Source organism: Aethalodelphis obliquidens, unplaced genomic scaffold (assembly GCF_003676395.1).
Source record: "Aethalodelphis obliquidens isolate GAN/ISIS:26980383/991018 unplaced genomic scaffold, ASM367639v1 scaffold45, whole genome shotgun sequence".
Lineage (NCBI taxonomy): Eukaryota > Metazoa > Chordata > Mammalia > Artiodactyla > Delphinidae > Aethalodelphis > Aethalodelphis obliquidens.
This window is the reverse complement of record NW_020837989.1, coordinates 9,308,130-9,323,617: the sequence shown is the minus strand read 5'-3', so window position 1 is coordinate 9,323,617 and position 15,488 is coordinate 9,308,130. Positions and strand designations below refer to the sequence as shown.

The window sequence follows — 15,488 nt, the reverse complement described above, 5'->3', positions numbered from 1 at the left end:
GAAATAGAAACAAAGAAATCAGTAGCAAAGATCAAAAAAACTAAAAGCTGGTTCTTTGAGAAGATAAAATTGATAAACTCTTAGCCATATTAATCAAGAAAAAGAGGGAGAGGACTCAAATCAATAAAATTAGAAATGAAAAAGGAGAAGTTACAACAGACACCGCAGAAATACAAAGCATCCTAAGCGACTACTACAAGCAACTCTATGCCAATAAAATGGACAACATGGAAGGAATGGACAAATTCTTAGAAAGGTATAACCTTCCAAGACTGAACCAGGAAGAAATAGAAAATATGAACAGACCAATCACAAGTAATGCAATTGAAACTGTGATTAAAAATCTTCCAACAAATACAAGTCCAGGACCAGGTGGCTTCACAGGTGAATTCTATCAAACATTTAGAGAAGAGCTAACACCCATCCTTCTCAAACTCTTCCAAAAAATTGCAGAGGAAGGAACACTCCCAAACTCATTCTATGAGGCCACCATCACCCTGATACCAAAACCAGACAAAGATACTACAAAAAAAAGAAAATTACAGACCAATATCACTGATAAATATAGATGCAGATATCCTCAACAAAATACTAGCAAACAGAATCCAACAACACATTAAAAGGATCATACACCATGATCAAGTGGGATTTATCCCAAGGATGCAAGGATTCTTCAGTATACGCAAATCAATGTGATACACCATATTAACAAACTGAAGAATAAAAACCATATGATCATCTCAATAGATGCAGAAAAAGCTTTCGACAAAATTCAACACCCATTTATGATAAAAAAAAAAGTGGGCATAGAGGAAACCTACCTCAATATAATAAAGGCAATATACGACAGACCCACAGTAAACGTCATTCTCAATGATGAAAAACTGAAAGCATTTCCTCTAAGATCAGGAACAAGACAAGGATGTCCACTCTCACCACTCTTATTCAACGTAGTTTTGGAAGCCCTAGCCATAGCAACCAGAGAAGAAAAAGAAATAAAAGGAAAACAAATTGGAAAAGAAGAAGTAAAGCTGTCACTGTTTGCAGAGGACGTGATACTATACATAGAGAATCCTAAAACTGCCACCAGAAAACTACTAGAGCTAATCAATGAATTTGGTAAAGTTGCAGGATACAAAATTAATGCACAGAAATCTCTTGCATTCCTATACACTAATGATGAAAAATCTGAAAGAGAAATTAAGGAAACACTCCCATTTACCATTGCAACAAAAAGAATAAAATGCCTAGGAATAAAGCTACCGAGGGAGACAAAAGACCTGTATGCAGAAAACTATAAGACACTGATGAAAGAAATTAAAGACCATATGAACAGATGGAGAGATATACCATGTTCTTGAATTGGAAGAATCAATATTGTGAAAATGACTATACTACCCAAAGCAATCTACAGATTCAATGCAATCCCTATGAAATTACCAACGGCATTTCTTAAGGAACTAGAACACAAAATCTTTAAATTTGTATGGAGACACAAAAGATCCCGAATAGCCAAAGCAGTCTTGAGGGAAAAAAATGGAGCTGGAGGAATCAGACTCCCTGACTTCAGAGTATACTGTCAAGCTACAGTAATCAAGACAATATGGTACTGGCACAAAAACAGAAACATAGATCCATGGAACAAGATAGAAAGCCCAGAGATAAACCCACACACCTATGGTCAACTAATCTATGACAAAGGAGACAAGGATATACAATGGAGAAAAGACAGTCTGTTCATTAAGTGGTGCTGGGAAAACTGGACAGCTACATGTAAAAGAATAAAATTAGAACACTCCCTAACACCATGCACAGAAATAAACTCAAAATGGATTAGAGACCTAAATTTAAGAATGGATACTATAGAACTCTTAGAGGAAAACATAGGAAGAGCACTCTTTGACATAAATCACAGCAAGATTATTTTTGATCCACCTCCTAGAGTAATGGAAATAAAAACAGAAATAAACAAATTGGACCTAATGAAACTTAAAAGCTTATGCACAGCAAAAGTATTTATTGGAAAGGAAACCATAAACAAGACATAAGGACAAACCATAAACAAAGGAAAGGAAACCATAAACAAGACAAAAAGACAACCCTCAGAATGGGAGAAAATATTTTGCAAATGAATCAACGGACAAAGGATTAATCTCCAAAATATATAAACACCTCATGCAGCTCAATATTAAAAAAACAAACAGCCCAATCAAAAAATGGGCAGAAGACCTAAATAGACATTTCTCCAAAGAAGACATACAGATGGCCAAGAAGCACGTGAAAAGCTGCTCAACATCACAGATTATTAGAGAAATGCAAATCAAAACTACAATGAGGTACCACCTCACACCAGTTAGAATGGGCGTCATCAGAAAATCTACAAACAACAAATGCTGGAGAGGGTGTGGAGAAAAGGGAACCCTCTTGCCCTGTTGGTTAGAATATAAATTGATACAGCCACTATGGAGAACAGTATGGAGGTTCCTTAAAAAACTAAAAATTACCATATGATCCAGCAATCCCACTACTGGGCATATACCCAGAGAAAACCATAATTCAAAAGACACATGCACCACAATGTTCATTGCAGCACTATTTACAATAGCCAGGTCATGGAAGCAACCTAAACGCCCATCGACAGACAAATGGATAAAGAAGATGTGGTACATATGTACAATGGAATATTACTCAGCCACAAAAAGGAACGAAATTGGGTCATTTGTTGAGACATGGATGAATCTAGAGACTGTCATACAGAGTGAAGTAAGTCAGAAAGAGAAAAATATCGTATATTAATGCATATATGTGGAACCTAGAAAAATGGTACAGATGAACTGGTTTGCAGGGCAGAATTTGAGACACAGATGTAGAGAAGAAATGTATGGACACCAAGGGGGGAAAGCGGCAGGAGAGTGGGGGTGGGGGTGAGATGAATTCAGCGATTGGGATTGACAAAGCTACAATAAACAAAACAATGTGGTACAAGGATAGACATATACATCAATAGAGTCAAAATGAGAGTGCAAAAATAAACCCTTATATTTATGGTCAGTTGAATGTCATCGAGGCAGCCAAAATAATTCAATAGGGAAAGAACAGTCTTCAACAAATGATGCTGGGAAAACTGAACATATATATGCGAAAAAAAAATTTGCATTCTTCTTCACATCATACAAAAAAATTAACTCAAAATAAGTCAAAAAACCTAAACATAAGAGCTAAAACTATAAAATTTTTAAGAGAAAATATAGGAGTAAATCTTTGTGACCTTAAGTTAGGCAAAGCCTTCTTGGACATGACACCCAAAGCACAAACAACTAAGGAAAAATAGATAAATTGAACATCATCAAAATTAAAAACTTTTTTGCTTCAAAACATACCATGAAGAATGTGAAAGGCAACACACAGAATGGGAGATAAAATTTGTAAATCATATATCTGGTAAAGGGCTTGTATCTAGACTATATAAAGAATACTTACAACTTAATAATAAAAAAGACAAATAACCCAATTTCAAAATGGGAAAAGGATATGAATAGACATTTCTATGAAGAAGTTATATAAATGTCCAATAAGCACATGAAGAAATGCTCAACATCATTAGCCATCAATGAAATGCAAATAAAACCACAATGAGATAAACTTCACACCCACTCAGTTGGCTATAATCAAAAAAGACAGATAATACAAGTGTTGGCAAGAATGTGGAAGAATTGGAACCCTCATACCTTGCTGGTGGGAATGTAAAATGTGTAGGTGCTTTGGAAAACAATCTTGCAGTTCCTCTAGGGGTAAACGTAGAGTTACCATATAACCCCAACAATTCCAAATTCCACTGCTAGACTTACACTCAAGTAACGTATGTTCACACAAAGACTTGTACACAAATGTTCATAGCAATATTATTCATAAAGTCAAAAGTTTGAAACAATTCAAATATCCATCAGCCAGTGAATGGATAAGTACAGTGTGGTATATCCATACAGTGGAATATTATTCAGCGGTAGAAAAGGGATACTGATACATGCTCCATGTGGATAAACCTTGAAAACACAAATGGTCCATAAGCAGGTAATAACATTCTCAATTTCATTAATAATCAGGGAAATTAAATTTAAAATCACAATAGAACATCCTTTCACCTGTACCATGTTAACTAAATATAAGAAGTTAGGTGTTACCTGGTATCTATGATAATATAGCTCAGTGAGAACTGCTGGTGGGAATGTAAATGGGAAAAACTTATTGGAAAACAGTGAGACATCACCTCACAAATACAAGAATGTTCAAGGCAGCATTTCCATAAAGGAAAAAAAAAAAAACCACAAGCAGCTTGGATGTCCTTCAGCAGTGGAATAGATCAATTGTGATATAGTCAGACAACGAAATACAACACAGCAGTGAAAATGAATGACCCACAACTACATGCATCAACATGGATGAATCTCAAAAACATAATACTGAGAGAATGAAGCAGTAACTTACACAGAAGAGTAGATGCAGTATGATTCCATCCATATAAAGTTCAAAGACAGGCAAAACTAAACAATATATTGTTTGTAGATACCTCAAAGGTAGTAAAACTGTAAAGAAAAGCAAGAGAATGATAAACACAATTTGGGGCGTGGTGTGGGAAGCAGGGCGCTCTTAGGGAGATGGGAACAGGCTTCCGAGCTGCTGGTGATGTTCTGTTTCATAAACTCGGTAGTGAGTAGCTGGGAGCATGTTTTATTCTTCTTCTTTACACTGTACATATATATTTACTACATCTTCTGTATGTATAATATATTTCACAATTTAAATGTTTAAAATAATGAGATCACCCTCGGGGGCCCTTCCAACACTTTGATTTTGAAATTCCATAAAACTGTCTCATTTGAAAAGTTGAAAATCAACAGAATTATATGACAGAATCCTAGACTCTCAGATCTGGATGTGTCCTCAGTTACCACATAGCCCCCTCATTTTACAAATGAGGTAACTGAGCTCCAGAGGGGTGAGGTCACTTTTTCAAAGTCACACAGCACCTGAGTGCTAGAATGGGAATATGGAGGAAGGTCCAGTGACCCTCAAAACAGTACATTTTCCACTGAAACACAGTAGGGCTGTGTGCACGTCCTATTTTAGGCCTTGTGTTTACAGTGAGCAGTCTGTGTTTTCTGAAAGCAGTTCTGAGTTCCCATATTCTGTCCCATTGTTAGGCTATATAATCTTTCTTTTAATTAATAGACTATATTTTTCTGATTCACAGAATAATGACTGCCCTGGATGTATTAATTCCACATCACTTCCATACTACAGACCCTCTCCATGGCCTTTCCTGTTATTTGAATGCAGAGCTCTGCTGAGCCTCAAATATATCTGTCATGCTGGTCCAGCTTTCCTTCCACCCCGTGTTCCCCACTGTATTTCCAGGAACTCCTGGGATTCTTATCAACCTTTACATCCTTTCTACCTTCCTCCTTCAGCTCCTTGGGGGAAATGAAGGAACTGATTGTTCCAAGTTTTCGTATGGCCTCCTGGTTTTCTCCACTGGGAGAGGTAGCTCTGGAAGTGGAGTTGGCAGGGGACACAAAGGAGAGAAAAGAAGGGAAAAAACAGGAGCTGTTTCCAATGAGGTTGTAGGCCATGCCTGACTAATTCCACAGCCATGAAGTCAATTGATCTGCCACCTGCACACCCCAGCACAGCCTGTTCTCTGGCCTCGCCTGCCTTCCAGACCAGGCATTGTTTGCTGTGATGAGATTTCATGAAGCCTGATGAAAGTTGGACCCTTCCCCACCTACCACCATCACCAGCACCACTTCTACTCATAAGCCCTGCCTCTCTGCAGGGGTGGTCCCCAGCGGCTGCCAGCTCTACCTCACGTGGAATTTAAAATGTGCCCTACCTTCTCCTAGACTCACAGGATGTCAGTGTCAGAAGAAAAGCTCAGGTCATTTCTTGTCCAATTTCTGCTCTTTACACAGAAGTGAACAGAGGCCCCAGACAACAGAGGACCAAGTTTAGTGTCACCCAGAGAGTTAGATAGCCCAGGTGGTCTGACTCCCAGAGCAGAGTCTCTCATGGTCCTAGACCGTTTCCCCTGGTGCTGTGACATTTGGAGCCGCCCTCCTCCCTCACCTTGGCCCTTGGAGCCTACCTCTGGCCTGCAGAGTGAACAAACACTTGCAACATACTTCTGACATTCACCTAGAAGTCCCTCCTACTTTTAACCTGGCTGCTTTTGCAAAACAACGTTCCCTATTAAAGATAAGAGAGTATTTACTGGGGTGATGTCACCCAGTTCAGGCCAGGTCCTCGCACTTACAGGCTTGGAAAACATCTTGTTGGTTTCCCCACCGTGGATCACACCTGGTAAAGTTGAGTCATGCTAACCACATCTTTTGGGAAACCGACGTATAAAACCCGAGTGCCTGTTGATTAACATAAACAAGAGCTGTAACTCTCTGTTGTACTAGTTCATGTTGCCCTGATCAGCTGCTTGTTTCACAAAGGCAACCTATGTAGAAAGTCAAACTGTCAGACTCAGAACAAGGGGAGCTGGTCTCGGGATTTGAATGAGCTCTCGAGTGGCCTTCCTTTGATTGCTGACCAGCCCCTTCCTGGCTGACCCATCCTTGCTTTAGCTGCATCGATAAACTCAGCCGTTCTGGTGGCCCTGAGAGTCATTCAATCTCTTGGAAGAAACTTAGCCTTTTCCTGCTCTTCCCATTATGTGTTCATTTCATAACTTAACTCTCAGAGGGAAATCTCATTTCCCACGTTTCTAAGTCTTTTGGGGGAGGGGAGTCCCACATGATTCAGTTGTTCAGACACCTATAATTATATCCACCTGCTTTTCTATTATCTGCCCTATATTACTTCATATTGTCCACAAGGATATCCCAAAAGACTTTATAAAGTACCTTATGAAATCATGTTGCCTCTCTGTTCAGAAGTCATCAGTGCAATTGATCATTTCTGCAGCTGGGTAATGGGGAATCATTATAATCTTCTCTCTACTGTTGTATATGTCCGAGATTTTTCAAAATAATTTAAGATTTTAAAAACTAGGGGAGAAACCATCCGTGGCTTCCTAGTTTCCCACAAAGCCTAAACGTCTTAAACTGGACTTGGCCCCTCTTCCTCCAACTGGCCTGGCAATATTTTCCTGTAATATTGCCTTCCACTCTCTAAAAACACCACCCTTACCCTAGCCCCATCTCCACACAAATATCGCCTGTAGTTTCCTGCCTTTGTGCTTTAGCTCATTCCATTCCTTCCCTTCAACTTAGATGCTACCTCCTCCAGAAAGCCTTCATTGATTCCTCCCACTCACAGCACTTGCTACCTACACCAGCCCATGGCCTGTCCCCACTGATGTATGTTCTATGTGGTCTTCCCTCTGCATCCATTGTTAGCTCTTTGGATTTCAAGGATTGTGTTTTATCATTCCTGCCTGGGAACAGATCTACCTTTTATGGCTATGGTGAAGCTGGATTATAATCTTCAAATCATACATCCCATTGCCATCATAACTCGTCTTCACCTAGCACAGACTCATGCACGTAGGAAATGCCCAGGGCATTTTTAACTGAATGATTCTTTCATCAAACTCACGATACCACCAGCTGCGTTGCGTTGCGTGAGCTACATGGCTTTAAACTTTTCCTCCATGTTTTGAGAGGATTGTATAGCATGGGTGGTCTCAGCATGCATCAGGATCAGCTGGGGAGTGTGCTAACATGCAGATGCCTGGGCTCCAACCCGAGGGAGTCTGATTTAGGTCCAGGCAGCTGCAGCTCAAGAAGCCCGCCAGGTGATTCTGAGGCAAGTGGTCTTCGGGCCATCCTTTAAGGAGCACTGGCCCCAAAGGCCCCTGACGTCCCATGCATCACCATTCCCTGGCCACTTACGACTGAGTCAGACAGCAGCCTTGTCCCCAGCGAGAACCTCGTGCTTGCAGACCCCCCCTGAACTCACTTGCCTTTGTTTCCCGCCTTGTTTCCCCAAGTGTGTGGCTGTGGCCTGGCTCAGTCAGGCTTCTTCTTCAAGAACCAGGAGTACATCTGCACCCAGGACTACCAGCAACTCTACGGCACCCGCTGTGACAGCTGCCGGGATTTTATCACGGGCGAGGTCATCTCTGCGCTGGGCCGCACCTACCACCCCAAGTGCTTCGTGTGCAGCTTGTGCAGGTGAGCAGCAGGCCAGCGGGGGCAGGGACCCTCTGCCTGGGATCCTGCGGAAGGGAAGAAATGGCCTTTCCCAGGCAGATCCGGGGCTTACTCGGCTTTTCGCTGGACACTTGCATCCTCTAATCTCAGGGGTGGAAGGACCTGACAGGCTAGTGGTTTTCAAACATTTAGCGGCTGAATCCTGTTTGTCAAACGTGATCTAGTATAAAACACTAGTTTGTCCGAGATGAAGGCAGCGTAAGGATCTGAGCCCCAACACTTAGCCTCCCACTTCCCATCAAAAGGCCCTGAAGGAACCACTGAGGGCCCTGGCCTCTCAAAACTCAGTTTGGAATCCATGAATCTGGCTCAGGCTTTCACACCCTCAGCCACATGCGGTACTGGAATATCTGTTTATAGCCTTCCTCCAGGACCCTGGCAGGTGATCCCACCTCTGTAAGCCTCCGCTTCATTGGTGAATCGACATCAAAGCCAGTCCAACTTCATTGGGTTTCCATGAAGATAAATGAGATGGTACATGCAGAGAGACCTTATCTCAATGACTGGTACCAAATTGTGTCCACTTCTATTCTCTTCATTATCATATGATCATTATCTAGCCTCTCAAGACCTCTGATAGGTGATGGAAAGCTCACCCCTTCCCTCCTCCCCACCCTCAGCATCCCCGTCACTTGTTAACTTAGCAAGTGTACATTAAGGGCCCAGTGTATGCTAAGCACCATATTAAGGAGATGAAAAAAATAAAGAAAACCTCAACCCTGCCCACAGATATGTTAAAATTTAATGGACTGCTCTGATTAAGTCATACGTAAAGCACGATTGGAGTATATGTATGCATTTTTTAATTGGGAAAGTCATTTATAGATTAAGTATTCTCCTCGTAAAATAGCCACCTCTTTGTTACCAGTTAGAGTAACTAACCAATTAGAGTTTCTGATTGAGACTAACGACACAGTGCATAAGAAAATATTATCACCCAGTGGAATTCATTCATTCATCCAACCCTTAAGACCTGGAATCCCAGAACCATTGGAAGTTTGCACAGTAGGGTTCGTATGGTCTAAAGTGGAGGTTTTGTGAAGCCCCATGGAGGATAGGTGCCTTCCCAAGGTCATGCCGGGTCCTTTTACCGTGAGTCAGTGCCTGGGCTGTGATGAGAACACGGCTCCCCTCCCTCCCTGGCACTCCCTCCATTGTTCATGTTGCTAATGTAAGGGCAGTGGAGCCACTGCAGGCTTACGGGGGCGTAAACTCAGAGTCCACATTAACAGTCATCCCAGACCGCATGAGCGAGAGCTGCTGTGTGATGGGATCAGCTGTGCTGAGGGTTCTATGCGCTTTATATTTAGTTAGGGAGGCAGGACATGATGAGCTTGAGCCCCTGAGCTGTGGGACTCAAACTGTGCCAATGCAGGTGAGCAGAGGAAGAGGTTCTTTGAGGATGTCTAAACTTCCTGTGGAGTGAAAGAAGGACATTTTGGCAAGTTGGGGAGTTGAATGAGTTCTTCCTGACATACAGGGGATAGGTCAAGTTGGGATGGAAGAAGTCCTTCCAGGAAGAGGAAGTACCTCTGAGACATTTTTAGCCTCTTCATTATAGAAGAGAAATGTAAGCCCAGATAAGTGTCATGATTTGCCCAGTGTTCAGAAATCATGTAAATGGCCCAACTGGGTCTCCAGTTCCGGTCCTGGCCCTAACTGAGTGGTTTAGCCTGGCCCCGTGAACAGCACTTGAATGTACCTGGTGCTCTATGTGTGCTGTGTGTGCTACCAAAGGTCTTCAGGCACATGTGTTGTCAAGTCACTTATAGACACAACCCTCTGGAGAGGTGGTGTTGAATTTCTCCTTCATCCCTCTTGCAGGAAGCCTTTCCCCATTGGAGACAAGGTGACCTTCAGCGGGAAGGAATGTTTGTGTCAGACATGCTCCCAGTCCATGACGAGCAGTAAGCCCATCAAGATCCGTGGACCAAGCCGTGAGTCCTCCCCACGGGGCACGTCGCCGTCCATGAGTGCCATCTCCCAGGGCTCTCCTGTCCCAGCTTCGCTAACTGTTTCCGCAGCCTGGAGGGAAGTGGGGGAGGTTCCCACCCTGGAGGACTCCTGAAGCATGACCCAGTTGGCACACAGCCCAGACTCACAAACTTCCCAAAGCACAAACGCAGGGAAAACAGGCTGCCCAACTGTGAACAGGGATGGCCTGTGCCATGTGTTGGCCACTTGGGTGGTTCTCCTGGGATGAGCAGGGCTCCTTATCTCCCCTCTGGTCCACACTCCCAAGGGCATCGTAACAGAGCTGATCAAGTGTTTTCCACCAGTGGCTGTCAAGTTTTACAAACTCCACTAAAGAAGAATATGCAGACATATCTTAACAAAAGAGGGAATATGAGAGAAGGCCACAAGGGCTGTGCTAGTGCCCCTTAGGGTGTGTTCCGTGGACCATGATATCAGCTTCACTGCAGGACTGATAAAAATACAGATTTCTGGGCCCACTCTGGACTTCTAGGAATGGGACCTAGAAATCTACAATCTTAATAAGCTTCTTGGGTGATTCATTCGCTGCTCCTAAGACTGAGAACTACTGTCTAGGGATGAGGGGGACACTTGGCAGGCCATCGTAAAGGTCACGTTCTATCACCAAAACATAGATTGGGAGTTGGGGGGAACTGAGGATCAGTAGTGCCTCGGAACAGTCATTCTGATTTGTGGAATGTCCATTCCATTCAAACGTGTCTAGCCGTAAGATATCCAAATCACTGTTCCAAGATGCCCTTGTCAGGCCACTGACTGCATGTGCTCACACACACACGGACACAGCCCCCTGGGTCTCGGTAAGCCAAGCTAAGCTCCGGCATTCTTTCATGTTACGTGACACTCTCACTGGCCTTGTCGTCAGAATCAGTGAAAGCCCATTAGCATCTTGTGCGGCATCACTGTGTGGTATGGGGGCTGTTGGCCACGGCACCAGCAGAGTCAGCATGCTGAGGCTGTGTCCGGCTCAGGAGGGCGAGCACAGAATACCCCAAGTCATCAGGGCTGAGCTCCCGGGGGCTCCATTAGCATGGGAGCCAGTGGGGAGGCTCCCCCACTTGCCCTTCCTTTCTTTTCAGTTGAATCAGATCTGCTCCCAGACTTTCCGTCAGTGTCTTCGGTGGGGCTCAAGAAAAATTGGCCGCTCTGATCAGGTTTCCATCTTGAGGTGGCTGAGTGCACACACTGTTATCCTTCATAACTCCTTGAAAGCGTCATCCAGAATGACAGCAAGGCTGGGGTGCAGGGCCACGGCGCCATGGCTGATGCTGCCAGGGTGCCCAGACACCAGTGGGACCACGTGTGAGTTCACAGAGGGAAGCCGGCTGGAGTCAGGAGGCTGCCATCCTTCTGTGTGAATGCACAGCCATCATGTAGCCTCCCTGTGGCTCAGTTTACCCAACTTTGTGGAAAGCAAGTGTATCAGTATTCGGGAATCAAACCAACATACGTCATAGTGTGTAAAATGCTCTCTAAATATAAAGTGAGGGATTTTGTTGGCTTGGAGGTTTAGTCTAGGAAACATCCCAAAGGAGAACGGAGAATAAGATTCCTGAATCTGCTATTACTTCACTATTACTTCACTCAGTGTTGCGTGTACTGCGTGCCTTGGGGAATCTCAGACAGGTGGGAGATTTCCTCGGCTAAGTGCGGGAGCCCTGCATGGGAGCATGTCCACAAGAAGAGGCTGTGTCCACCATAATTCTGCAGATCAGGAGGTGAAGAAGGTGAGGAAGAGCGAGTGCAGAAGAGCAAGTGAGCACGTGGGCCGTCTCCAGGGGGATGCCTAGGATCATGGCTCATCTTGTTACTCATGAAGTCTAGACATCCATGTGTGGAGCTACAGGGCATACGTTTCATAGAAATGTTTTCTCCCCAAAGGTGGTCATTATCCATGCTGTAAACGCAAGGCAGCCTCCCGACTTGAGGGGAAGTTGGAAGGTCTGCTTAGTTCCCCAAGGATGGAGGGAACTAAAACAAGATTCAAGAGAGTGCTAAGGGGAAGAACATATCATGGAGAAGGAAAATGAAAGCAGGAAAACTTGTTGTATTCTTGAGCTACAGGAGTGTGAAGTTTCATCCCTGGAATGTAAAGACATTCTGGAAAAGCGGGAGCAGTATCTACTCAAAAGAGATCAAGAAGAATACTTAGGAACTGTCAAGAGAAAAGAATTGTATTCCTTATCACAGGCGGAAGAAATGTTTCCTCACGGATCTCACCAAGAAGAATCAGGAGCAGAAGTAGCATCGGCACCATAAGTACCACCACCACCACCATCTTCACAATCGCCCCCACCATCATTACAAGCACCACTGTCACCAACACTACCATCACCACTGCTAACATTGATTGACGGTGACTACTGCCAGGCACTGCACAGACCTCACTGAGAAGAATCAGCAGCAGTAGCACCACCACCATCACCACCAAAACCACCACCATCACTATTGCTAACATTGATTGGCCATTACTGTTGTCAGGCACTGCACTAAGTTTTCTATATATAGCATCTCATGTAATCATTATAATAACTCTACGAGGGAGATAAGAGTAATGGTTTTTAGATGAGAAAACGATGACTCAGACAGCATAAATGACTTGCCCAAAGTCACTCAGATAATGATAATGTAACTGGAATGTGAGCCCAGACAGTCTGGCTTTGGAGCCTATTTCCTTAACACCCTATACCAGAGACATGACTTGCTAATAGGAAGGGTCCTGTCTCCCTGGATTAGTTGCCTAAAACGAGGTGGGGAGCTTGCTATGACTCACAAACCCACTTATTTTTGCTGATCTAAGTGGAATGAATGACACAGTCAAAAAAACTAAAAATAGTTGTCTGGGGTCTTTAGAGTCTCCAGTAAACTGAGGGATTTAGGAGGAACAAGTGGTGGCATCACACTTTCTGCCAGCTGAAGGTTGTAATTTTGGAATAAAGAGGAACGTAGGAGGAATGGAGTGGACAGCTGGGTCTGCAGAATCCAACTTGGGACAGGGTGTGGTTTTCCTGACCCTGCTTATTACACCAGACCCAGGCTCCCGGATGGGGTGTTTGAGGCTCCACTGCGTGGCCAAGCGTGAAAGTTGAGAGAAGAGGGAGGAAAAGGTCCTGATAAATATGAAGGCTGTAGAGTGGAGGATGAGCAGTAGAACATGAAAGGAAAAAGCATGTGGAGCAGGTAAGCCAGAATTCTCAGGAGGAATCAGCAGGCCTTCCTACCTCAGGAATATTGCTTCTGACCTCATATCAGAGATTGGATAATGCACAGAGTATGAGTTAAAAACATGAGGATAGGGCTTCCCTGGTGGCGCAGTGGTTGAGAGTCCGCCTGCCGATGCAGGGGATACGGGTTCGTGCCCCGGTCCGGGAAGATCCCACATGCCGCGGAGCGGCTGGGCCCGTGAGCCATGGCCGCTGAGCCTGCGCGTCCGGAGCCTGTGCTCCGCAACGGGAGAGGCCACAACAGTGAGAGGCCTGCGTACTGCCAAAAAAAAAAGGGGGGGTGAGCTGCTTACCCCTGGAAGCGATGACACAGAGGAAGGTGCCCACCCCTGTTGAGAATGCTGTAGATTCCTGCATTGGGTGGGACTTTGGCCAAATGCTCTGTGAACTCTGAGCCCCAGTGGAATCATTTAACCCTATCAATGAGGCCCACAGAGACACAAGGTCAGCATTTGTGGCCTAGAAAGCTGGACCAGACGCCTGTGCCCTTGGGTTTTACTGTTCGGAGCATGGGCAAGTCACTTCAGAGGCCATCTGTCTATAAAAGAGGAGGGGGTACCTGACCTCTCTAAACTATGACATTCTGAGGACCGTGATGATCAGGATGGAGTGGGGGTAGACTTATCCCAGGAGAAAAGAAATCCTAAAACTATTCTCCCAGCCCCCATTTGAAGGCCTGGGACTTGAAGCATTTTGCAATGGGAGACCTTCCTGCCCGCAGCTTGCACTAAGAGATGTTAGAAAGGTGCTGTGTGGCCAAGAGGCACGGACTGTGGGAGCTGCTTCATACACACACTTCATCAGGGCCCAGACCCTCCCCACAGCCTGCTGGGCACACCGCTTCTTAGACACATGGACACCTCATCTCCTCCCCAGGACAGGCTCCCAGCTGGATGTGAGAGCTTCAGCCAGCCTCTCCCAACTTGATAGCCGTCTCTTTTCTCACCACTGCTCCCAAGTATGCACTTGCTTTGGTGCCAGGAGGCAGGCTTGTCCTCTGGTAAACTTTGCACCATGACCCTTTCCTCCTCCAGAGTGGGACATCCGGTCGGCTAGGCCTGAATTTCCCGCTTCTCCCAAGTATCTTGGACACGGCCTCTATTTCCTGCCCCTCTGCAGACACTGATTGAGCAACAGGCAGACTCTGGGGCCCCCTACATTCAATATTGGCCCCAGTGCACAGTCCAGGGTGAGGGGAACGGAGAGAAAGGGCACCTTTCTGCTCTGGAACGATCTCATCAGACTCTTTAATCCTTGCTACTTGGGGAGGCAAATGTTTGGTATATAATCATGTTGGGGAGGAGGTGTGTGTGGTAAGTTCTGTCCTTTGCCTGAGTGCTGTGAGGCCTGCTCATTCACGCTCATTCAGCAAATCTGCTTTGAGTTCTTAACTATGTGCTGAGCACGGTGCTAGGCAAGAAAATAGATTTAACCACAAAACACACAAATCACAAACAGGGCCCTTGCCATTGAGCAAAACTCTACTGTGCTTGGAGATCTTGATAAAATTCAGTAGCTAAGCGACAAGGGCTTAATTTCCAAAATATATAAACAGCTCATACAGCTCAACATCAAAAAAACAATCCGATTGAAAAATGGTCAGAAGACCTAAATAGATGTTTCTCCAAAGAACACATACAGAGGGACAACAGGCACATGAAAAGATGCTTAAAATCGCTAATTATTAGAGAAATGCAAATCAAAACTGCAAAAAAATGAGGTGTGACCTCACACCAGTCAGAATGGCCATCATCAAAAAGTCCACAAACAATAAATGCTGGAGAGGGTGTGGAGAGAAGGGAACCTCTTGCACTGTTGGTGGGAATGTATATTGGTGCAGCCACTATGGAAAACAGTATGGAGGTTCCTCAAAAAACTAAAAATAGAGCTATCATATGATCCAGCAATCCCAGTCCTTGGCATATATCTGGAGAAAACTCTAATTCAAAAAGATACATGCACCCCAATGCTCATTGCAGCAGTATTAACAATAGCCAAGATATGGCAGCAACCTAAATGTCCATCAGTAGATGAATGGATAAAGATGTGTTTT

General features: G+C 44.4%; 1 protein-coding gene across 5 annotated transcripts in view; it reads left to right on the top strand.

The window, feature by feature from the left end:
* The window catches only part of ABLIM3 (actin binding LIM protein family member 3), a 143,363-nt gene that overhangs the window by 62,875 nt on the left and 65,000 nt on the right, over positions 1 to 15,488 (top strand). For all 5 annotated transcript variants that reach the window (XM_027081638.1, XM_027081635.1, XM_027081634.1 and 2 more), the window contains exons 4-5: positions 7,997 to 8,180; positions 10,044 to 10,156. In XM_027081638.1, coding sequence (XP_026937439.1) covers positions 7,997 to 8,180; positions 10,044 to 10,156 — 297 coding nt within the window. The remainder of the gene's footprint in view (positions 1 to 7,996; positions 8,181 to 10,043; positions 10,157 to 15,488) is intronic.